General features: G+C 40.8%; 3 protein-coding genes across 7 annotated transcripts in view; 2 read left to right on the top strand and 1 right to left on the bottom strand.

Moving 5' to 3' along the window:
• Window positions 1-25125, bottom strand: part of LOC108060679 (uncharacterized) — a 26144-nt gene continuing 1019 nt past the window's right edge. For 3 of the 4 annotated variants that reach the window (XM_017146477.3, XM_017146476.3, XM_017146475.3), the window contains exons 2-6: window positions 24351-24880; window positions 1589-2610; window positions 1099-1532; window positions 843-934; window positions 1-483 (exon numbers count right to left, since the gene is read on the bottom strand). In XM_017146477.3, the coding sequence (XP_017001966.3) occupies window positions 358-483; window positions 843-934; window positions 1099-1532; window positions 1589-2610; window positions 24351-24500 (1824 nt within the window). In that variant the 5' untranslated portion in view covers window positions 24501-24880 and the 3' untranslated portion in view covers window positions 1-357. Of the gene's footprint in view, window positions 484-842; window positions 935-1098; window positions 1533-1588; window positions 2611-24350; window positions 24922-25125 lie in introns of all 4 variants that reach the window. The other variant, XM_017146479.3, reaches the window with a different exon arrangement.
• Window positions 6487-10914, top strand: LOC108060680 (pancreatic lipase-related protein 2). Its single transcript, XM_017146483.3, has 6 exons — window positions 6487-6754; window positions 8943-9042; window positions 9124-9278; window positions 9349-9819; window positions 10244-10400; window positions 10457-10914. The coding sequence occupies exons 1-6, from the start codon at window positions 6703-6705 to the stop codon at window positions 10707-10709; spliced, it is 1188 nt and encodes a 395-aa protein (XP_017001972.2). The 5' UTR covers window positions 6487-6702; the 3' UTR covers window positions 10710-10914.
• Window positions 22149-25125, top strand: part of inaC (inactivation no afterpotential C) — a 10274-nt gene continuing 7297 nt past the window's right edge. The window contains exon 1 of one of the 2 annotated variants that reach the window (XM_070212221.1): window positions 22149-22165. The gene's annotated coding sequence lies outside the window, so the exon portion shown is untranslated. The remainder of the gene's footprint in view (window positions 22166-25125) is intronic. The other variant, XM_070212223.1, reaches the window with a different exon arrangement.

Genomic DNA, 25125 nt, shown 5'->3' on the forward strand with positions numbered 1-25125 from the left:
TTTAAGATCTAAAGATGAAAAAAAAATGTTATGGCGATGTTCCTGTTTTTCTAAGAAATTCATTTTATAATATTTGGCTCTGCTCCTTTCCAGTTCTGTACGAAACTTATAGAAACGATTAATGGCTAACTGACAAATTATTATCCTAGAATACAATCAAGCTCGTTTCATGTGGGGGTGTTGAGGTGTGTGAGTTGGGGATCTGATTCGATACGATCCGATCTGTTCTGATATAGTACGGGTACTCGAGGCACGGGTACTTGGTGATGGTCTTAGGGCTAGAATTGCAACTGGAAATATGCGCTTTCGCTGGCTAATTGGGTTCCTTTACTTCACTTCACTTGTCTTGACGTCACTTCACTTCTTGCTGTTCCCATCGTTGGCCAACAGCAGCTCCTTGGCCTCCTTCTTGCCCCGTTTCTTCTCCTCCTTGGCATGCAGCTTGGCCAGACGCTCCTCCTCCTTGGCCAGTCGCTTCTCCTCCTGCAAAGGGGAAAATGCAAAATGAATAACTTGCTTTGCATGCAGCTGAAATCATAAGCAAGAAAATCGGAATTGCTTGCGCTTTATGAGCCACCCGTGCTCATAAGTTTGGAAATTTATGCTCTGCCGGCACAAAAGCTTCAGCATTTCCCACCCACTTTCCGAAGTCCCTTCGCCTGCGATTAATGAAAAACTTTTCCAAAACAGTTGGCAACAAAAAAGGAGGAAAAACGGAACGAGGCCAATTACAAACAATACAAATATGCACAGCCTGGTTCAGGGGTTCCGCGGGGAAAACAATGCATCTTCCAAACAAAGAGAAAGCCGGGCCTCACCGAATTCCCTGCACTTTCACCCACCTTTCTGGCTTCCTTCTCAGCCTTCAGCTTGAGCTTTTCCTCCTTTTTCTTGCGCTCAACGGACTCGTTCTTCTTATTGTCAGCCTTCTCTCCTGGAATAGAAAAGGTGTCGAATTATTAGGCAGGTTATAAGCTAAAGTGAACTATTTCTTTGATATTTTAATAATATATAAAATTTATATTATCTTTCTTAAGTTATTTTTTAATATTATATTTTTATATCAATCTCAAATCTAAAAGTTAATACAAAACTCACTCTGATTGCTGGCGGCGGAGAAGAGCGGAAAACTGCGACTGGAAGAGCTTGAACTGGGCTTGGGATTGCTAGCCGATCCAGAGCCAGTTGATCCCGAGTTCGAGGCAGCGCATCCTGCCGAGGCCCTCGAGCATCCGGCTCCTTGCGGAGTTGAGCTCCTTGAAGAGGAGGAGGCAGTACCAGTGGTTTTCCCCTGCGGAACCGAAGCTGGCGGCTTCTTGTCCTTGGGCATCACGTAAGCGTTTTTGGGCAGCGAGTTCTTCGAGGTCAGCGGGCAGATCTTTGCCCCGCCCGCCTTCAAGGGGGGCGGGGCCAGTGCGGAGCAGCTCAGCTGGATGTTCATCGGACTGGGGCGACGTGGCGGCGGAGAGCCTCCGTTCTCCCGCAGCAATGGAGCCAGTTCATGGGCGCTGGACTTTGTGTAAGTGGAGTAGCTGCAAGGAATGGATTGGATTACTATATATACTCCATAAACCTGAGTTCCACTCACCGAAATCGGGGATTGCTGACGTGCACGGGTGAGGGATGCGGAACCTTGGCCGGACTGCGGAACTCCTTGATGGGCGGCAGGCGGTTCTGAATGTCCATCAGCCGGTTCTTCACGTGCCTTCGACCCGGATACGTGTGCGTTGGCGTCATCATTCCACTGGCCCCCACTCCGTTTCCACTTCCGCTGGAGGATGAGCCGGAAACGGGAGTGGAGCAGCTGTTTTGCAGCGTGTGCAGCGGCTTCCTTGGCACGGCACCGGAGCAACCAATCGGGCAGCCACCACCATGCGAATGCGAATGCGAGTGCGACGATCCGTTTTCCCGCGGTGACAGGGAGCTGCCGGAGGATCCCGAGGGCGTGGGCGAGGCCAGACCGTGGGCGTGATGGTGGGTGGTGGGCGAGGGAGGGGCCAGGTGATTGGAGCTGGAAGCCACGGGCGGCAGGGCCGGTGAGCAGGGACCGTTGCTCGATATGGAAGACGTCTTGGAGTAGTGCGAGTAGCCGGAGGCCGACGAGGCCGCCGATCCCGTCGAGCTCATCGAGTACAGGCTGTCCGACTGGGAGACCCGCGCATGGGGCGTCGATCCGCGGGGCGTGTAATGGTGGCGCCCCACCGCCGACTTGTGCAACGTGGGCTGGTGGAACGAGTGGTGTCCGCTGTGCGCGTCGTTCATCGAGTAGGAGCTGGCCGAGGGCACCACCCCGCCGGCGGCCACTCCGGCCGAGGACCAGCTCTTGGCGCCCATCGAGTAGCTGCTGGCCGACTCCTGGATGCGCCAGGTGCCCGAGGACGAGGTGAGCCGGTTCACCCGCGCCCGGCAGATGACGCAGCGCAGGGGCAGCAGCCGCTGGGCCACCGCACTCTGGATCGTCTTCACAAAGCATCGGCGGCAGACGACGCGGTGGCCACACGGAGAGGTCTGCATGGTGGCCCGGGCATTGATGCAGATCACGCACTCATCCTCCTGCGAGGTGGGCGGATCCGGCTCGCTCTCCTCCTCCAGTTTGCTCAGCAGTTTGTCCTGCAAATAAAATTGGTAGATATTAAATCTAGTCAGCCCTTAAATAGTCTAGGAATGTTTTTAAAGATTTCTTTCAAATTTTCAGCCATAAAGTATACATGTAATTCAGTTAAAAGCTGTGTAAAACAAAAAAATTGCTGCTAGGAGCATTAAATAAGATAAGATGGTTAAAGCCCCACAGTGTTTAAGATGATAAGCTCATTATCACACATTTTCGCATTTTTCCTAGAAGCTTATAGCAAGGAAATTACTTTTTTTGGTAGTAAAGAATAAGTAGTGAAAACATCCAACTGCATTAAGTAAATTTTGATGCATAAAAATATTTTTAGCAGCTGCTGATTTAAACTGGCAAGTGATGATAACGGATTATTAAAACTTAATTGTGCTGCCAGTTATAAAAGAACATTCACTTCTTTTGTTTTAATTGTCTAAGAGCTGATGGTGATTAAGATACTCTCGCAGAAGTCCTACTTAAAGTATTTGTCATTAAACAAATATGGCTTAGGAAATTACATTTTAGTACGTGATAAAAAACAAAATACAAACACAAGAAATTTGGTTACAAAGTTTAAGTGCTAAAGATACGGTCAAGCTTAGCATTTTTTTAAACCGGTCGATAGCAGTCACAAAATTTTCAAAAATCGGGTGTGCGTTAATTCTTAAAACTTTGTTTTAACAGTGCTTCTCACTCTATTCTACTATTTTAAAATAACAGATTCTTAAAGTTTTTCTTCCTATAATTGACAGGCAATCAAATTTTTTTCAAATGTATCCAAAATATAATTATACACCGCGGTGTTGTCCCATGGAGTATTGAAATTAGTTCGAAACCACTTTTAGGTAATTGATGAGTTCTTAATTAATTTTAAGAAAATCACATATGATTATTATTAGAAACGGTTAATTTAAATAATGAGCTCTGAATTTAATTTAAGCAACTTTGTCCGTATTCACCTGCCCTAATGAAAGTCCCTTGCCCAAGCCTGTTTCGAAAAATTATAAACTTGGCCTATTGTGATGACAACAACTAAATTTACAGCTACTTAGCTGTAAATTATGGAAGCAACCGTTCAAGGCCTTTGCCAGAAGCGGTTTGACATGTCCATAAAGATCAGACAAAGTATCTTTCGCAGCCGACACTTTGAGCTATAAAGATGAAATTTGTAAAATGCTAAATTAGCCATCGATTGCAATCTACGCATTGCCTAACGGTCTGATTTCCTTTCGAATCAACGAGTGATTATGCAAATTTATGATGAGCTGAACTATTTTTTGCTTTGTATCTGGGCATGTTTGTATCTCAAAATATTAATCTTAATATCTGCATAGACGCCTTCTGAGGTCAGTTTGGGTGTTCGACCTCAGACTGGCAGATCGTTGAACATATGATACTTGCTATTGATTTCGAATCTTTCCATTTATAAGAACTGCCCCATTGTTGACCATTAATTAATTTTGTGATTCAGCAGCTTTTTAAGCGCTGATTGAATGAACTGGTTAACGATCGTATTAAGCTATTAATAGTTAATATGGCTATTTTTGGGTACTGCTCCCTTTGTTGCAAAACCAATTGTATTTATTATTTGCGAGCCATTAACTTGGCAAGGCTTGAGGAAGTTGTAAAGATTTCTTTATCGCATTATATATTTCCATTTTCTTTTTTCGCAGAACTTTAAGTGTTACTACCCCTGTTGAATTTGTTCTTGATTTAGAACTTGGAATACCTACATTGTCTATGGATTTCCTTGACTATGTGGTTTTGAGTTGAAGCCCAAGCCCTTGCACTTGATGGTTCCTCAATGTCACTTTGAAAGTCGTGCAAATTGTTCGCCAGCGAAGGTTTCTGCGGTTTAATTACGTATATGGGCACTTCCAAAAAAAAGTCCACCAAGCCAAAAACCTTAAAACTTGAATAAAACATATTTCCACATGATTTTGCCCCGATATTAGTTTCTAATTAGTTGGATACTGAGCTTAACTACAAATTTGGAGTATAGTTTGATTATTTTTATGACAAACCCCACCAATATACGCAAAAATCAGTTTTTGGCTATTTTTTTGTTATTTTTTGGACCTGTGTTCTGTTGTAAATTTATCCTATAGGAATGCTAATATGTGACATTTTTCTGTACTGAATGATTCATTCACATGCTAAACTATTAAGTTAAAAGCAAAACATCCAGCAATTGAGAGATAGAGGTAAAGAAATCCGCTTTACAAAACAGTCGGAAAAAATGTCCCGAGCGACATGTCCCGAGCGAATGTGGTTGAAACTGCATAAAAAAAAAACGGCAAAGAATTTTTGAGTGAAACCAAAAGCATTTCACAGCGACATGTTTAAACAACATTCTAAAAAAAATCGCATTCAAATATTCCATCAGAATTCGCTAATTTCTGGTGTTGTATAAACTTCCCCGAAATCCACTTCTATTTTTGTCCCGAGCGAATACGGCAGTTTTTTACCGATATCTTAAAAACTAAAAGTGGTACAAAATCAAGATTTTTACCAAAAATAGAGCTTGGGAAGAGTGAAAAGAAAAGCCCATAATTAAAATTAAAATCCATTGTTTTACAATTTTTTTTCAACTTTAAAGGTGTGCAAATGTCCCGAGCGACATTTTGGAAGTGCCCATATGCAAGGTATACATTTAATTGGTGTTTTGTGGCTTATGCAAGCAGCGGCAAATCAATCAAGTGTTCGATTGGCAACCACAAATGTCCAAAGAATCTTTATGCAATTATCTCTTACTGTCTTTGTAAACAGCTGAGGGTTCTCTGGTTGAGTGGAGATTGATTTGGCGACTATGGTAATGGCTGAAATAAAATCGGAGGGGTATTTTCATTTTAAACTTTGGTAGTTTCATTTAAAATCAATATCTTAGCTTACCTCGAGAAACATAAATCGGTTATAAATTTTAAAAATAAATTCTATTTAATTAAATATTATAAAACCCCTTTAGCTGCCACTGACTGTGATGCATTTATCGATAGCTGGGACGAGAGCGCGAAAAGCCGCGAAATCGTACGCCCGCTACAAAAGTATTTCAGATATCTTTGGACCGAAGTTAAAATGCCCTTAGTTTTTTATTTTTCTTCTTTTCTCCTTTGCTTATATTTTGTGTGATTAATGGACATATCAGCGCCATGCTAATTGACCTGACCAGACTTAAGAGTTCCGACTCACAAAGGATTGGTCAGAAATAAAACGAACCCAAGGGTCTCCTCTCACTTCTAAAGCATAAATCAGTCGTTTATCTTAAATTGGGATTGTTTTTAGAACAACAAATAATGCAAAATAATGCTTACAGAAGTTTACTTGGTAAACATTTAACGGCATATTCTTGATTGCTTATACTAACGATTTATAACGATTTGTTTTTGCTCAAGATGTGCCGGCCCCTTTATGGCTGTCGGATGTGGATGTTCGATCCGATCGAGGGGCGATAAGTGAATCGAAACGGAAAGTCGCATCTGGTCAAGGTGAGCCGCCTGTCAGATGGATCCGGCTGAACTTTTCGATTGCCTTTTCCCCGCCACAGATCACTTGGGTGGGCTGGTGCTCATTTCGAATGCCCGGCATGGAGTGGGTGGTGGTGGGTCGGTGTGTAGTGTTGGACGCGCGACAATCAGGAAACTGATAACTATTTTACGACCCCAGCCGTTCTCTCTTCTGCATGCCTGATTGATTCATTTAAATACGGAACGCAATATAGCTTACAGACGACGCGCTTTAGTTTGTTGCCTGAGTCTTTCGTTTTAGGGCCTCGCAAATTCTGTTTTATCAGATTGCCAGCGTCGCCGGCAGCGACGTCGACTGAGGCAGAGAGTCTAGCTCGACGGATCGGGAGTTCCGATCGTTCAGTCAGTATTCGCAGCTCGTCGAGAACAGAGCGTTTTCTTTATCGATCGCAATCGTGATTTGTTTTGGCCAAACAGCAATAGTAACAACATAAAACAAATGCGGAAACCGATTTGAATGTTGATTTTCGCGTACGAAAGTGAATTGGAATAGCACGCCCAAAACGGCGGTTCATTGAACGCAAATCACCGCAGAACTTGAGCCAATATTTAAACTAATTTATTATATTTGCCATGGTGTTGCCGGCCACCTCGACATTATGCAACGTATTTACATTTCTGCTGGGTGAGTTGAGACATCGCGATTGAAAACTGAGGCCAAAACGGAAAGTGGCATCCATTAGCATTGATTCTGACTCAATGTCAGCTGGAAAATCGTGTCCCAAGTGGGCGGTTGGGGCGTCACTATGCACATAAGTTCAAGGCGGAATGGCTTGTAAACCAAACAGGCTGACGTCTTTGTTGATACGCGCACTCAAAAGATTCAATTGTTGACCATCGGCGATATTTGTCTTGGGGTAAGTCAGCTGAGATGGCCAGTGAGCCGTGAAGGAAGGCTGCCCAGAAAAATTGGGGGTGGGAACAAAAGAGATATTTGCTGGCCAAACAAATCATCAACGTATCGCATATCACTGTGAAGTCCCCTCTTTATCTTCCAATCTCCTTACACCACTCATATAGATCATTACGCGCCGCACTTTACGACATTCTTAATGGCGTAATTCACACCGATTTCAATGTCAGTCGGGGAATCACTCGGCTAGAAGCATAAAGCCGGTACCCGTAAAGTTCTTAGTGCAACCATAACAATCGCCATGGCTTGAAGCCGCTAATTAACTGCTAGCCGCACGTACATTTAAATTAAAGCTGGCAGAGCGATAATTAAAAAAAAGAAATACAAATTAAATGCACGGCATGACGTCGCAAAACAACGTGGAAACAAAGCCGAGCCAAGCAAAACAAAGAATACGAGAAAAAATATTAAATGGCAATTCCAGCAACAACCACGGAACATTCCTCACGAAAAGCGCGACAAACTCTTCCGCTCTGCAGCAAAAAATTAACGCAGCCAGCATATTTACATAAATAAAAGATATTTAAGCTACATACATAATATTTGGAGTATGGTTAAAGCCATAAAAAGATTGCGGAAAACGAAGTTGAAATACTCTAACTTGCAGTTTATCTCTTAATTAGTGAATTGTTTAGATAGCAATTTTAAATGGTTTTAGTTCAATTGTTGTTAGAAGTTTTAATACTAAAGCTGAACTGAATAAATATTTTCCCTTTTTCTGTTAAATATTCTTAACCGTCCTTAAATAAATAAATTTAAATAAAATCTATTGAAGTGGTGATATCGGTTCAGTCTATCGGATCTTTATTGTTAATGATCTAAAATTTGTTTATTTAAAAGTAAAGATTTATTTTGAGATTAAAGAAGGTGACATTTCTGTGATCCAATAAAAATGAATATACTCTCAGTAGACCATTTAAAAGTTGATATAGTATTTTTTCCGCCAACAAAACGGAAGGTGATAAGTGGACAGAATTGCAAATGAGTCCGGCATTGGCTAAGGTCAACGTCATTGTTACTTGGCATCTAATCAAGTGTATTATCCGTATGCATTCGCAGCGGCCGATAAAAATGTGTAGCAAAACAAAAAGAGCGAAAAAAGCCATCCACATTGACATCCGAATGTGGTTGACCCACTGACAGTGGTGCTGCCTCTCCAACCAACCCACTCACCCACCCACCCATCACTCCGATTAAAATCTTGGCCGTGTGAACTTCGGAAACCTGATGGAAATGAAAACTTGTTTTTATTTGCCTCCGCTACGTAACACGCGGCGTATGCGTCACGTGCTGTCTTTGGGGCTACCGCTACTGCTACTGCCACTTGTACATTCGTTGCCCATATACCATATACCATATACCACAGCCACATACCATTCCACTTGATTTCATTTAACTCCCCTCAAGTTCACGGCCAAGTCGTTCTTCGTTGGGCCAGTTTCAGTTTCGTTTTCTTTGCCACTGTTTTTGTTTGGATTTTGGTCGCTGTTATTACGGCTGGTTATAGTTATTGTTATGTTATGGTTATGGCTACCTGGCATTTCGACGCGTTGCCAGCCAGTTAATGAAGCTAATGAATCAATTAGTTTTGTATTCCAAGCTCTAAATAAATTCGCTCGTGTTTGCCACTTGACAAATTTCGATTTCCGACCAAAGTTTGTGCGGATGTGGTAAGAAGTTATTTAATGTCCAACGTTTTGTTGGCAAACATTTAATTAATTGGTGATTTATATGTTTTACTTAGATATTAATCAAATTTCGGTTAGAAAATATTAATGCTTCAGGTTTCATTTCTTTTTTCCTCAATAAAATTACTTTTAATTTAAGAAACAATCACTTACTTTCCTGATTCTTGCATAAATTAAATTCCTGTTTCGAAATACATATTTTTATTGCCCAGCTGGCTCGCCCATTTTCTACAGTGCCGCTCCGCGCGGATCCTGCTCCACTTGCTGTGCGATTAAGGAGCGTGAGGACATAAAGTTCATGCTGTACACCAGGTAAGCCAACGGCGACCCACCTTTCGATCCCAGCTCATGCATATTGAGGGGCCATCAAAAATTGGGCCCACCTTTTTGCAGCCGGAACCGCAATTCCGCCCAACTGCTCCACCTGAGCGACGATGCCCGGCTGGCGCAGAGCAATTTCAATTTCAATTACCCGCTGGCCATCTATCTGCACGGCTTCTCGGAATCGGCCACCGGCGAAAGGCAGAGCAGCCAGGAGCTAAAGGATGGTGAGTTGGGATGAAGGACTTCCTTTTTTTTTGTCAAAAAGCCACCCTGACCGCTCATTTCCGCTGGCAGCATTTCTGAGGCGGGGCAACTACAATGTCATCCTCATCGACTGGAGCGCGATGACAGCGGTGCCCTGGTACTCGAATGCCGTCGAGAATCTGCCGGTGACGGCCCGCTATTTGGCCAGGTTCCTGCGTTTCCTGGTGGACAAGGGCTATCCAGCGAAGTACATCCACTTGATTGGCTTTAGCCTGGGCGCCGAGGTGGCCGGATTCGCTGGCAAACAGCTGCAGGAGTGGGGCATCAAGCTGCCCAGGATAACGGCCCTCGATCCGGCCCTGCCCCTTTTCGAGGGCAACAGCTCCAACCGCCGCCTGAGTCCCAGCGATGCCAGATTCGTGGACGTCATCCACACGGACGGAGGACTGCTGGGCAACCCGGCGGCCATGGGTCATGCGGACTTCTATCCGAATGGGGGACGACCCCTGCAGCCGGGCTGCGCCAAGCAGAATATCGCCAATAACTGGCTGGGAATAATTGGTGAGCACTTGCTGAGATTGATATTGAAAGAAAATACCCACTCATATTCAAATATATAACTTCGTAATTTAATCATGGACTTTTGGTGTTGATTGGTGTTAAACTTTCTTTGATTGATATAACTACAACATTTTTGTAAAAAAATACGACATAGGATTTAAGTACGTTTCCAAAATGATTGCGTTTTATAACAAAAATTAAATTAAAATTGAGCCTCCGTTTAATCCGAAAAGATATTGTTTATATTTATTATTATTATTTTTATTTTTTAATAGATTTACTTAACATTTACTTTAATTTAGTTGGAATTATATTTTTAAAAAGCACCGCCTGATGCCAGAGACATAGATTTATAATAGTAGACTTTTTTATGTAAAAAATATATTTTCCAATCACAAATCTACAATTTAAATTTCCCTTGCAGTCGGCTGCAGTCACCAGCGTGCTTGGGAGTACTTTGTGGAGAGTGTGGCCCAGCCCCGAGGATTTCCCGCCCAGCGTTGCGAGCCCTCCGAAATGTTCGGCATCTGTCGGGAGCCAGGAAACGGGCCCGCCTTCATGGGCATGGGGGCGGATCCCAGGTGAGTTGGCTCAATCGCTGAATCTCTGCAAATCCATCTGATAACCCTGCTTACAGGATTCGTGGCAAATTCTTTCTGGATACGAACGATGCCAAGCCATTTGGAAGGAGCAGCCGGCCGAAGGCAATTGTCTCGCTGGCTCCTCGGCTGCCCATTGCCTACAAATTGCCACCTAATGCCACCAGACAGACATCTGTCAGTCGCTGGGTTTTGGGCCAAAGGGAGCAGGGAGCAGAAGCCGGCGAGGACAACGAGGACGAGGACAACAACGCGCTGAGCAACAACATTGACAGGTTCTCACTGACGTGATGGAATTTACCGAGTTGCGGCGTGGGGTGATTTACCATCCCCCACTCCCAAGGGCGTCCTCCGACATCGGTTGAGATTTATGTGGGCAGCTATAGCTATTCAGCCCCATGTTGCACTCGTGGGCAACAGTTCTTGTGATCTTCCTCTTAAGTATTTCTAGCACGTAATCAGGGCGCTTGTAAGCCGTTTAAATAAATATCCTTAAGTATAAATAGTTGAAAGTGGGTATCTTTTGATAAAAAGGAAATTGGAAAAGATGCTCCAAAGGACTTTCAACTATGACTTTGCAGACGGCGTTATAGTGGCTAACTAAAACTGAATTTACGCCGAAGTTTTTAGAGAAGTGTCAAAGAAAAGATTTTATAAAGAATTCCACTTCTTAGCTTTAGTTTTTATAGAAAAGATAATCAGGCTATAACAAGCTGGGAAAATTATTAAAGCTAACTTTTAATTGGCCATTTGAGAGGGAAGCTAAGATAAACTTTTCTCTTTCACTTTTTAAACTTTTAAAGCTGCATTTTCTCCACTCGTGAAACATCATTGAAAATTCAGGTAGCAACGCGACAATCAGCAGAACCCTCGTCATAGCCGAAAAAAAAGTAGCAAAAAAGGCGGCACCAGAGGAGGCTCAATTTGCACACATTTAGCCGTGACTCATCATGACAATCGCTCTAAAAGGCAAGTAATTTAATTTAGTTGGCCCAAACCCTCCGAAAAAAACACCCTGCCGAGCCAAAGGGACATGCAAAGTGGATACGCCTATGACGCAAGGGGAAACCTTAGAAAGAAACACCCGAAATATATGTATACCAAGCGAAATATCAAGTATACGCTCCGAGGACAGAGCGAAAAAAGCGAAACAAAATTGGGCTCGAAGTTGAGCTATTGCCAGTGCAATTAAAAAGTAATTAATGAATAATACGCTGCCAAGTAGGCGCCTTCCCTCCATGGAGTGCAAATTGTTTATTAACTTGGGTTGCAGCCGCCGCCTGTAATTATGCAAGGACTGGAATAAAAAGAAGGGAAAAAACAGGACTCGAAAGGAGCAACAGAAGCCATACAGGACATGGGCCATAATGTGCAATGAACGTCGGAGCTCACTTCACGAGCCATCGCCTAACGAGCGGCGGAAGTTGGGGAAGTTCGGGAAGTGGATGTGGAAGTGGAAGTTGGTGTGGCCAGCCGGAAGGGCGAATGGCGCTCCGCTCGGGTAAATGAAGCCCCATATGCCGGCTGCATTATTAATGAACCAGACTTTCGTCCTGCACCGAATGCAGATGCAATTTCCCCATCACTCATCGCCGATAACCACCGCCTGCACTTCGAACCGCTCAATGATTTGTGAGTTTTAGTTTTTGGGCCTCCTGGCACAGGTCCCCAGTCGAGTGGCTTTTTGGGTCAACTGCAGATGGCCGAGTGCCTGTCGAATTTATATTTAATGGCCGCCAGGCCTTGATGAGCGGACACATCTAAATGGTTTCGGTCGAATCGATAAAGAGTTGCACAATCCCTGGGGCGCAGGTTGGGAAGGAGACCCGCTGAAAGTCCATGTTAGACTGATGTTTAAGGTTTGAGTAATTGGCTGTAAAAATTAATCTTTTTTACGACTCTATCATAGCCTTCAAATGGGAATTTCTAGTTAAGATTGGTGGCCTAAATGGGCCGTAAATATTTTCCAAATTAATTGGCCAACTAAATATTCCTTATAGTATTCCAATAATGCTTGAGTATTTTAGAAAATATTCCGTTAAGAAATAAGAAGAAATGCGGCAATATGCCATGGAAAATGTATATAAATACCATTCAATTTACCTATTGAGCAATCAAATAAATTCACTGTGATTGAGCATTCGCTTACTTCCCTTCGTAATTTCCAGCGCATTTCTGTCCGACTGTCAATTATGGACATTTTCGCGGCGGGTGGCCAGGTAAAGTAGGCCAATAATAAAGACACTCCTTAGCCTTGCTTAACCCCTCGACGCCCCTGTTCCGGAATTCGCCCCTCTATGGTTGTTAGGCATGCCATGGATGGAAAACCAGGCGACAACTGCGCGAGACACGTGCGAACGACTCGCTGCTGACTCACAATAAAAATGCGGTGGCTAATGAGGTTTGGAAAGGAACAACCAAAAGGAGGGATACGGATAAGGGGGATTATCGTGGGTTCGAGGAGAAATTCCTGGAGCTGTCAATGAGCGCTTGCTGATTGATTGAGGTTGGAATTGATTATTAATACCGTGACTGGTCTCTATTCTTGTTTGCTCTAACTTAAACACATGTGTGTATAAAGGGCAGTAGCTTCGAGTGGGGTCTGCACTTTAATCTAACAAAGATCTAAAATAGCTATAAACACGCCATTTATAAAAGAGAAAAGGCGAGTAAAATGAAAGAATGATGATGAAATTACATATTAGACTATTAAATATTTAATTAAAATCGTTAGCGGACAACAAGTGCGGTGATTATAATATAAATTTTAGAGAGAAAATGCATAAATATGTTATCCGCATTTTCAGTGAGTGTTTGGTTTAATATATTTTCCGACTTTCTGGCCACTCTGTTTTGTAAACCACTTCAGGCACTTTGACACCTGAAAGTAGGTGACCCCATGAAACATAATACCCTACAACAGCCTGCATGTTCGTACATACTGCAATCAGTCAGTCAGCCATTCAATCCTTCAGACTTTAAGGGAAAGAAAAATTAATTAAATCGATATGGGACTTTGTACGCCCTTCGTTCCGCCCACTGCAACTCAACGATTCTGTGGGAAAGTGCTGGCATATGACTTTCCTGCTGATGTTACTGTTGTTCTTTATTATCGCGCCGCTGCACTTTCCTTTTCATGCACCGATAATTGCGAAGAGGAGGCAACAATTCCATTAAGGGCTGTGCACAACCCACCTACCTTACTTTCCACAACCCCTTGCCCGTTTCTCCTACCATTTTCCCAGCCAAACACCCATTTTCCCGCCTCATTCCGCAGCTCTTGACTTCTTTATTTGAAGCATGCTCGCCGGGAAAATATTGTCATGAAGAGAAATTGCATTTATATCAGGCGTCGTTTACGTGTCAGTGAGTTTTTCTGAGTGTATATATGTGTTTCCTTTTTTTTTTTTGCCCATGCTGCCGCTAAGTGAATTTATTGCATTTAATATGTTCTTCGTGTCACTTCTCAATGGCTGAGCATAAATCAAGCGATTTTATGGAGACAACTTTATGGCGGCCACTGAAGGATATAAAATTGCAATATGGGGCGGATTAAATCTTTAAGATCCTCTAGTTCCCACTGCTGGCTGCTAATTGCCGACCACATTAAAAACCAATTATAAACCATAAAAGTCAAATCAAACAATATGTATGTGCGGGGAGAAATGGCTTGTCGACAACTAATTGGGGACAGGCAATCTATGCTTGTATGGCTTTCCAGGGAGCACCGGAGTGCTCATCCTCCGCCTGCCATCAATTGTCAGGCTCTGGGGCTAATTGCAAAACTCTGGCCAACACAAACAGGCAACACACTCCCATGGCTGCAGCTGCTGTGTCCCCACCACAATAGCAACAAAAACCACAGGAGCACAGGACACTCTCGGCTCAAGTACACCGGAAAGAAAAAAGGTAAAAAATGGTGAATAAAATTTCATATTTAAAAACTTTGATAAAAAAGATATTTTGCCTTTTGATATTTTCTTATTACCATCTTAAGCATTTAGGTGTTTGTAAAAAAACGTTATCTAATTAAATACATTTTTCACTACTGTAAAAAAAGGTATTGAAAAATTGGAGTAAATATTATAAAAATAAAGTTAATTTTCCAAAAAATAGTATTATTTTTGGTAGATTAAATGGAAGTAGAGATTCTCTAAAATTTCTTTAAGAAACCATATCTATATCCCGTTTTTTTTTCTCTGCATCATAGTTGTTTGCCAGCCATACAAAATTATGAGAAAAGTGTCAAATTTGCCAACTAGACACATGTGGGCCAAGATGTGTGGGCGGCGGGTGGTTGTAGGTAGGTGGATAGCTGCTGAGAGTGTAATTAGGGCTTTTAACACAAACGTGTAAAGTGAAACCGAAGCGATGCCATTTTCGGATGGAAACTCATTGAAATCAAAATGACAGGCGGCGAGGGGGCGGGTAAAAAATGCAGTTGGGCAGGTGAAAAGCCAGCGATTGTGAGGGAGGGGAATCCCTTTGAAAGTTTCACTTTGGCTATTTATATTTCCAGGCTGCTTTCAGGGCAGCTCATGTGTGGAACAAGTTGTTTTCGTTTTTCCTCTTTTTTTGTGTTGTTTTTTGTGCTTTTATTAATGTTCAGTGGCCGTGGTGGATCGCCCCTTTTCCCCTTTTCAGTTTATTGAGAAGAGTTCCCGGATGAAGTGTTGGGCTGTAAAGCGATTTCTCCCACGAATATATGTATACACATGGCAAAGGGTCTATTGAGTGGCGAGTATTTAGTAACTGTTGAAAACCGAGTGTTTCTGATGAGTGTGGGGCGAAGAAAAACTATTGCGTTGGGCGCCATTTAAAAATAAATCTCGCATTTCAATTTATTATTATATTTCAATTTATTTCGCTTTCGCTTTGGCACAAACAATAAATTTTAATTGAAATCTGGCCTTGGGCTAAAACCGAAACGCATCGCCCGAGGCGGGAGTTTGTGTGTGTGTGCTGGTGGGTGGTGGGCGTGGTCGATTCACTGTGTGTGCGTGTGTTCGCAATTGTGTTGGTGCAATGGGCCCAGTTCCAATTTCGCATCCGCCCCCTGTGTTCCTCCTTTGCGATATATTGTACTTTTTGCTGCCACATTTTTCGCTGTCCCTGCCGTTTTTTATTATCTTGCCTGAATTTTTATTTATTCTTTCTGGCATAGAAGCCGCTCGGCAGGGGATACAACTTTTTGCGGGCTTATCGCAACTGGCGCGTAATGAAATGTGACAATGGTTAAAGCAAAGAGTTTGGAAAATCTATGTAAGTGAGATTGTGTAACCGACCAGGGATATTGAACAAAGTGCTTTGGCCTCAACCCATTTTGTGTGCTTAAATATAAACCAATTTTAGAAGAAAACAAGAAAGGAAGCTAGCTTCGGCCAGCCGAAGCTTATATACCCTTGCAGATCATTCCTATTAATTAACAAATCGCAAAAATGTTCAATTTTCTAATATTTCTCATTAATTTTTCGATCGTTCCTATGGCAGCTATATGATATAGTCGTCCGATTTTGATTAAATTAAAATTGAAATTCGGAAATATTTAAAAAGAGTCATATCCTAGAGTAGAAGATAATACAATAAAAACCAAAGAAGCTAGAATTTATTTCCTATTACTTTTCCATTAATTTTCCGATCGTTCCTATGGCAGCTATATGATATAGTAGTCCGATTTTTTAAATAATTAATTCGAAATTCAGAAACATTTAAAAAATAACATCCCCAAAAGTAGAAGGTAATATTTCAAAAAACACCGAAGCTAGAATTTTTTAAAGTTTTTTTTTTCCGATTGTTCCTATGGGAGCTATAAGATATAGTTGTCCGATCCGGTCGGCTCCGACATATATACTACCTGCAATAGAAAGAAGACTTTTGCGAAAGTTTTGTCCCGATAGCTCAAAAACTGAGAGACTAGTTTGCGTAGAAACAGACAGACGGGCAGACGGACAGACGGACAGACGGACAGACGGACGGACGGACAGACGGACATGGCTAGATCGACTCGTCTTGTGATGCTGATCAAGAATATATATACTTTATGGGGTCGGAAACGTCTCCTTCACTGCGTTGCAAACTTCTGACTGAAGTCATAATACCCTCTGCAAGGGTATAATTACCTTAAAAACTGATGCTGCTGTTGGGGTTGGCTTATGTTAAATTAGTTAACTGTAATATGACAGAAATTAATAATCTTTAAATAAGTTAAATTCTTTTCCAATTTGTACAAAAAATTCCCTCTGTACATAACTATAATCCTAATGTGTAACTTACAAAAACCTTCGAAAATAATTACATATGCATATCGTATCGTGCTCTACATCGACTGGCCACTCTAAATGCTTCAATCAATGCAATTAAGGTAAACGTCTGCTGGGTACATTGAAAAATCCCCCCTTATAAATATACCATATCAAATAAAAACACCTCTTAACGAGGTAAAAAACTAGTGACGAACGCACCTTCAACATACAAAAGTTCTGATATCAACATTTGTGACGAAAAATTATTACACTCGTCATTAAATAGACTTTCTAATATTTTCTCATTCGGCCCGCCCTAGCAAACTATTCCAGCCTTTTTCCCTTCACAGGCATTTTCTATTGCAGCGTGCCGAATGAGAAAATATTAGAAAGTCTATTTAATGACGAGTGTAATAATTTTTCGTCACAAATGTTGATATCAGAACTTTTGTATGTTGAAGGTGCGTTCGTCACTAGTTTTTTACCTCGTTAAGAGGTGTTTTTATTTGATATCAGAAGTTTTTGTTTGTTTACTTTTGCTCTCATAGGTGCTAATATAAACATTTAAATTTAAATTGGTCATAAATCATAATTTTTAAACTATTGTATTTTAACGAATTCAGTTAAAAAGGCGTTGAAGTATTTCAAAATACCTTTTAAACGAGGTATAGCACATGTCTGTACCTTTAGTAGTGTAGAACTTACAAACTAACGAAATGTAGCTATTTTTAGCTTTTTCCCGCTAAAGTAGCGGCTTTTTCCAAAAGTCGTAGAACAAAAGATTCCTATATGAAACACTTAAGTGCAAATTTACTGATTCCATGACCCTAAAATACAGTTCGGATACCCTCACACAAATTTCAATACTCAGGGAGCGTTAGTAGTTCGAGCTTGCAAAAGTGGCTATTTTCGTATAAAAATAACTTTTAAACGTGACTTTTTACAGTAATGTGTTATATACCAAAATTTAAGGAATCTCAAGGGCTATACAGTTTAAAGTTTTAAAGAAAATCGTTAGAGCCGTTTTTGAAAAAAATAAAAAAAAGCTAAAAAAAAAGTTTTAAAAAATTGTCTTTTGTTCATATTTTTTTAACTATTACATTTACACAAGTTGCATATAAATGGCGTTTATAGCATTTCAAAATACCTTTCAAACGAGATGCAGCACAAGTCTGTAGCTTTAGTAGTATAGAAGTTACGGCTTTCCGAATTTTAGCTACTTATAGCTGTTTTCCCGCTAAACTAGCGAGTTTTTCCAAAAGTGGTAGAACAAAAGTTTTTTATATCGATGTGATGAACGTCATATCAAATTTTCAAAACTTAGAAAACATGTTTTGGACAAACTGACAAACTGACAAACTGACAAACTGACAAACTGACAAACTGACAAACTGACAAACTGACAAACTGACAAACAGAATTAAATTTTCATTTTGGGAAGACGAAGAAAATCTTATTTTGGCTATAACTTTTGAACGGAGCGTCGGATTTTGACAAATGACCCCTCATTCGACGGGTATTTTCAAAAGGAATACAACTAAAACATTGAGAGGGGGCAATTATCCCCACCGGCCCCAACAGCTCCAAATTTCGAAATATTCACTTTTTTACTTTCACCGCTCTCTCTCCCAAGCCAATTAATTTTCTTAGAGTCTTGGTATGCAATCCTGTTAGTTTTCGCAATACCTTTCGATAGGTGTATCATTCATTATGATCGGACCATCACAGTAGATTTTCATTTCTTCGTGTATATATAGTAGTCGCCTTCGCACACCCTCCTGGTGCGCTTCGTCACTACATGGACTGCCGTCCATAGTGATACCCTGATTCCAGCTAGTCCTGTACATATATGTATACATATAGTATAATGGTGCAGACATCGCGTGACCTGCGCTAATGCATGGCCGCGCCCCAAAAGACGGAGGATGGGTGGAAACAACCCTTCTTTCGGTGCAGCACGTGATGGCCCAAGGAAATCTGGCAGCAACAAAGGGAACAACAAAACCAATGCGTAAACACTAAAGTTTAATGCACTCTAATTGCAAGGGAGGAGTTGCGGGGAAAAGAAAGCGGAAGTTCGTAGACGACAAAGGAAGCACTCGCTGACATTTTCGCATATAAAGTTGAATGTATTTCAGGGAGACGGCGTCGTTGTCGTTTGCCATTATCCTGCAGAAAGTTGCGTGTCTGCTGCGACACAAAAGTTCAATTACTTCTTGGAAAGGGGGAGTTGGGCCAAGCCACCCAGCGGATATCCGGCTCCCGCATTGCGTGCCAAAACCAGGAACCTCCGCGTTCTCTTTAATGACCATTTCCCGCTAAATGGCAATGGCTCAGAGGCCATCAAATTGACTAATGCCCGATCTTAATGATTCATTTCAAGTGTCCAGCCATGGAAATCGCTGGCGCAAAAGGGGCAAGTGGCCAGGTGGCCAGGTGGCAGTGACAGCTTCTGATTGGCGCTGGTTTAGTGCAAGGCAAACTGATCCGAAACGACACCCAAGGCGCTATGTCGAGCACTCGGAAAGCGGGCACTCAAAATGGAATTACTTTCAAATGCTTTTTGTGTCTGATTTATGGTCAAGCGATTCCGGGCGGGTGGTAAAATGCAATGGCAAATATTTGTGTTGCTGACCACAAAGAAAGAGCAACGAAAAAGGGGAGGTACTTAAGGTATATCCCTCTTTTGGATTTCCTTTCATTTAAATTGATATAAAAGCTCAACATTTTTTGTATCTTACTCTAACCTTAAATATCTTAGAATAAACTTATTGTATTAATTTTATTTACATTTTAATTATAGATTAACAAGATAAAGTCTTTTTAGTACACAAATAGCTAAGGAGGATTTATTTTTTGTAACTATATGACGACTGAAGAATCCTATTGGTAACTGGTGGAGCTATGAAATTTCGGAACAATGGATTTTATTTACCTACAGTAATATTGTATTTATTCTATATCCTTAATAGCAAAAAATTACTAAACTTCCTGAACTTCATTCAATGTTTAAAACAATATAAGTTTTAAATAACTACTTTTCTTTATATTCTTCGATGTGGTACGATGTAGGATCGAAATATACTCACTCAATTTAGCCTGACACCACACCCCATTCAAGACCGCCAGCCAATGCCAAGGCGACTTAGGAAGGACCTCAAAAGGAACCCGTAGACCAAAGCCAAGCCCAAAACCAGTGTCGGCCAAAGCAACTGTTTTGGCATTCGGATGACTAAGCTGGATTTCTTTTTTCCAATTTTTGTGTGCACGTTGCAAGTGCCAAGTCAAATTGTGCGGTCATTTATTGCTAAAGACCCACAAAGGATAGAAGGGGGGCGTAGAAAGAGACGGCTGGCGGGAGGTCAAGCGGCAGCTGGGGAGGGAGCGAGACGGAGACAGAGAAAAATGCAAAGGGCATTCGAAATGCAGGAACTGCAGCAGCAGCTAATAATCATGTATCAGCTTGGCTACATTTCAATTTGGGCTCACAGCAAAAGGGGGAAGAAAAAAATAGCAGCCAAAGGGCAGAGCTTGACCTTTGCCGCAGACTGAGGATTCATTAATTTGCACCTATTTCCAATGCCACGCCAGGTGACAACTTCCGCCCGCTGTCCTTTCTGCAAAGTAAATTATAAATTTTATTTCCCTTGCCTGACCGAAAATGTCCAGTTGGGGGTCCGTCTTTGAGGTCTCGCTTTGGGTTTTCCAGTTTTCGTGTTTTTTCGCCCTGATGTTGGATAGTCACGCGACTTTTTTTCCGGGCTGGGGTTAGTTTTGACAGCATTTTCCTTTTAGCCGCCGAAAGGATTGTCTGCTCGAGCCCAGTCCCATTTTTCGCCCCATTTCCAGCCGTATTCCCCTTGCGCCCAGCTAATCAACTTGTTATATATTATGCGTATTTGCATTAATAACATATCGCGAAAGGCGCGCTTCTGCGCCCCGTTTTTCGGGTCCCGCTTCTTTCGGTCCTCTCAGCACGGAGTAAATGACAATTTTGTCGCTGCATACTTTTGGGGATTACGAAACGACACCAAGTGTGCGTGTTTCGCCTTTGTGTGGGTGGATTTCCATGGGTGTACAAGTGCGGGGTCCTCTTCTCGGCGGGATTACATGGGCTTAGCTGGGCTCAGCCGGAATACTTCTGTGGTATGTGTCAGGTTCTTTGGAACATGTTTATGACCAGGATCTGTAGCTTATTTGGCATAACCATCGAATTTCGATACAGATATATATCAGATTTTTACGAAGTCCTGATCTGAACAGGTGAACTTTTTAAATACATTGAATTAAAGTTAATAGGAAACTAGATTTTTTGAAATATTTCTTTATTATTGATTCGTTGGTTTCTTCCCCCACCACATTTGTATAAGCAGAATGGAGAGAATAACCAGTGATAACTTCATTTTGGATAGCGGTAGCTCCATTTTTTTTCCAAATTCCAACAGTATGCAGTTTAAGGGTTTATATTGTAGCAAAAGTGGAACACTCCAATTCGCAATGGATATAACCTCATTACAGTTTAATTATATCGTTAAATTGATTTTGTTGCAAGTAAAATTAAAGTCCAAAGTGCAATTTAAATGCATTTTTTAACTGTTTTTTTTTATCTTGAATGTACTTAATTATTTTATTCCTTTTTGGATACATTTACTTAATATGCATATTTGTTTCTGACTTCTTTTTTATTTGGAATTGATTCCAAACTATTTGGATCGAATTATTGGAATAAACTATTTTTGGTGAAAATTAATTGCCAGAAAATTTATTTATTCATAATTTATTGGGGTAAATTACATCGTTTTGATGTCTTACAATTGTATCGCACATTGGTCATCATTTTCCGCCTTTTGGGCTGTAAGGTAATTGTATTGCGATGCAGATCATGGCCAAGACAACCAGAGGGGACTTCATATTGACTTATTTCAGTTGGTTAAGTTTGAAAGTAGAACGGCTTTTTATACCGAATTATCAGTTGATAATGTGGAAAATTTCGATTGGTAATGGCCAATTTACAAATATTAAACAATATATTTAAAGGTCTTTTACAAATAATCCATTTATATCCAAGCGCTACCAATTCCCTCTCGATACCAAAAGTTTTGAACTTATAGCTACAGTGAATTTCAAATAAATATATACTTGTTTTTTATCTTTACAATTCAAAAGTTTTAAACTTATAGCTACAATGAATTATAAACAGGGACCGTAAATAATCATTATTTGAGATTTTTATTTTAAAAGGCCTACTGAGGTTTTTACAAGTTTTAATCAACAATTTAACTGGTTTTTATGCACTTTATAGACATGAACAAATAACAGTTAATTTGCTTTCCAAATTTGTTGAAATGCATATACGTTGTGAACAAGAGTAAAAAGAACGTTATTTTTGACGTTTAAAACAAAATATCACAGTAGTCTTTTTAAAATAAAAATCTCAAATAATGATTATTTACGGTCCCTGATTATAAATAAATATATACTTGTTTTATATCTTTACAATTCAAGGTAGTAATCACTCAACTGAGTGAAAACAACAAATAATATTTAACTAAACTAGAAAATATATTTTATTAAGCTTGACTTAGTTTGAAAACATTAACCTTAATTTATTTATGAAGTTTGCGAATCCATGACATATTTTCATTTTGTAAAGTGGCCACGAATAAATAATAGTTTTTTTAATTTATTCAAATGGTTTTACCACTTTGATAGGTTTTATTTAAAGGTTCACATTCTATGTAATTATTCTGACTCAGAATTTCAGCCCTACTTCCCTATTCAGCCAGCCAAAAGTGGTAGCGAAATTGCCAACTAAGGGCCATTTAATTGAGAAAGTATTTTTCAAAAGGCAGGCTGGTCAGGCTTTTGTGAATTTTAATGTTGCATAAAAGCATTTTTCGTGTGCTTGCCCATTTTTGCTAATGTATCGGGGTATTGGTGTGCGTGTGTGGCAGTGTGTGTGAGCTGCTTTTCAAGGTCGCCGTAGAGAAATTACAGTCACGCATCAGATTTTATGCAAAACAGTTGAGCCCGGCTTAGTACTGCCAGCATTTTTTCCCTGTTTGTGCACTTGGCAATTGTTGTTGCTGCTGCTCTTCTTATGTAAGTGCCCAAGTGCGGACAAGAGAGTGTGGATGTTTGGGCGACTGGGTATGAGTGTGTTTGGCAAGTGGGCGTGGCCGTCTATGGCTTTGAAAGTCATAAATTTTAAACAAGTCTCGTAAAATCCCAAGTGAACTTAGCACTTTGCAGTCGGCCGCGTTGCACATTTCGGTCCTGTAGCAAATGCAAATGAGTTGGGTTTTATAACTTAATATTTTCCACCATAATGCTGTTCATATGCTTGGAAAACTTAATGATGCTAACTATTTTGGACAAAGTACTAGTGGGGCGATTAATGCATTTATTTAAAATCTGTGCCGAATTATTTTAGGGGCTTATCCGCAATGACAATCTTTAATGGTCATCTTGCTCTTTTTGTGGCCAAGATCGAAGTATCTATCTCATAAAAATAGCCAAATGTTACGGCAAATGGCCAAAGAAATCTCGATTGTAAAACTTTTCTTTTGACTCTGCCTTCCTGCTTCCTTGAACACTTTTTATTGACCCTTAAAATGCAAATAAGTTTAGAGCGACACACACATGTCAACTATCGTACAAGTTATGGCGTTTTTTATTGCCTACTTTTGCGGGCCATGACAAGCCGAGCTTAGCCGAGAGCTTCACCTTGTTTTGATGTGTTTGATGTGTTGTGTGTGCCTTTTATTTTTATAACTATTTGCCAGCTGTAAATGTGAGAGGCCGGAGCCAAAACAAACAGAACACAAGTAGCAGGAAGAGCGGCACTTTAAAAAGGCTCAAGAGCCGAGGTGTTTTTTTGTGGGTGGGTGTTTTACCATTGCCCCATGCGGCTAATGATGCCCGACTTTCGACCGCCTTTCGCCTGCTTTTGATAAACGCCCGCCTCTGTTTTTTCCGTTTCGCTTCTTTTATTGCGTTACGTTTTATGGGTCGCAGGCGAAGGCGAAAACGAAGAAGCCGAAAGAACCAAACCGGTACATAAACAAAAAGGAAGAATAAATTCGGAGGCTGAAGGATAAATACCCTGTATTCCAATTTTTTGATTTTTTCAATAAAAGTATATATTTTTAAAAACTTGCATTTGTAGATCAAACAAATAAAGATAACCCAATTTGTACCCCAATACAAATTAATGAAAATGAAAATATTTTAACATACAGAAAATTTCATATGTAATTTTTTGTGTTTCAAAAATAATTATTAACAAAATGTTATGTAAACTTGTATAACCTTTTCCTAAAGGTTTAAGGAACACATTTTGCAATTTCTTTAAAAATTTAAATTATTTTTTAAACATTTTATAGTTAACATTTAAATCAAATAGCCAAGTATCAGGCAACTTCAATTTTATATTTAACGTGAAAAAGGTAAACCATTTAGAAAACTATATCAGGTGAGTCCGGTTTTTTTTTCTTAATGTCAAAATATGAAAATATCAGCTTCTTTGCCAGAGGAAGTGAGAGATAGTCAGAGAAAATTACTGACATCGTAAAATACCCCCTTAAGTGCTAATCATGAATCCTTTTTTAGGGGCTAAGAAAAATGAATATACCCAGCCGCTGGGGTGTTGAAATGACTTTGTTTTTCGATGCTCGCCATTTGTACTCACGATTTTATGGTGCAGCGCCGAGAGTTCGCGCTCGGTGACCCGTCGGCTGGCGGCCTCCCGGCGGCGCTGGCGGAACTGGCTGTACTTGTAGGCGAGCATCACGCCGGGAAGGGCCAGAGCCTCCAGCGGGGACTTGCGGCCGAAGGGCATCCTCCGGCTCCTTTCGCTCCTCGGGGTCCTGCGGATGGATGGCCCGTCCTTCTGCGAATGTTTTCCCTCTGCTTCGGCTCGGCTGAGTTAGTTGCGGCAAGTTGAGATATTGCTGGCTTTCTTGGCTCGGCGACTGGGCAACTTCTCCTTTGACTTTGACTTTCAGCAGCGTCTCATTATGTAATCACAACATGAACACGAACAACACGGCACTAACAGCATTTCGCACGGCACTATTGGCACTAAAGTCGATTGGGCTTCCTTGTCGCTATCATCACACTTTTCTTTTTCCTTCGCATGCTGTTTTCTGTTTTCTAAATTGCTGCTGATGAGCTGCAATCAATTTTGCATTCTGTGAAAGGAGTTCGATGATTGCAAATCTGGGTGCAAACGGGTGTTTTTAATTAAACTATATTTTATGCTACCCAAAGGGGATGTAGCATAGTTAGGAACCATATTGGTTTTAATCAAATTAAATGAGGAAAAAGAAAAGTTTTCTGAGAACAAAATAGAGTTAAATCATAGGAACAAAATAACTGATATACTGGTTTGATTAAGGAAAAGAAAATAAAAAACTTGTGAAAACAAATTGATATATTTTCCAACACAAATAAATAAATAGATC

This window comes from Drosophila takahashii, chromosome 2R (genome assembly GCF_030179915.1).
Source record: "Drosophila takahashii strain IR98-3 E-12201 chromosome 2R, DtakHiC1v2, whole genome shotgun sequence".
In the NCBI taxonomy this organism is placed as follows: Eukaryota; Metazoa; Arthropoda; class Insecta; order Diptera; family Drosophilidae; genus Drosophila; species Drosophila takahashii.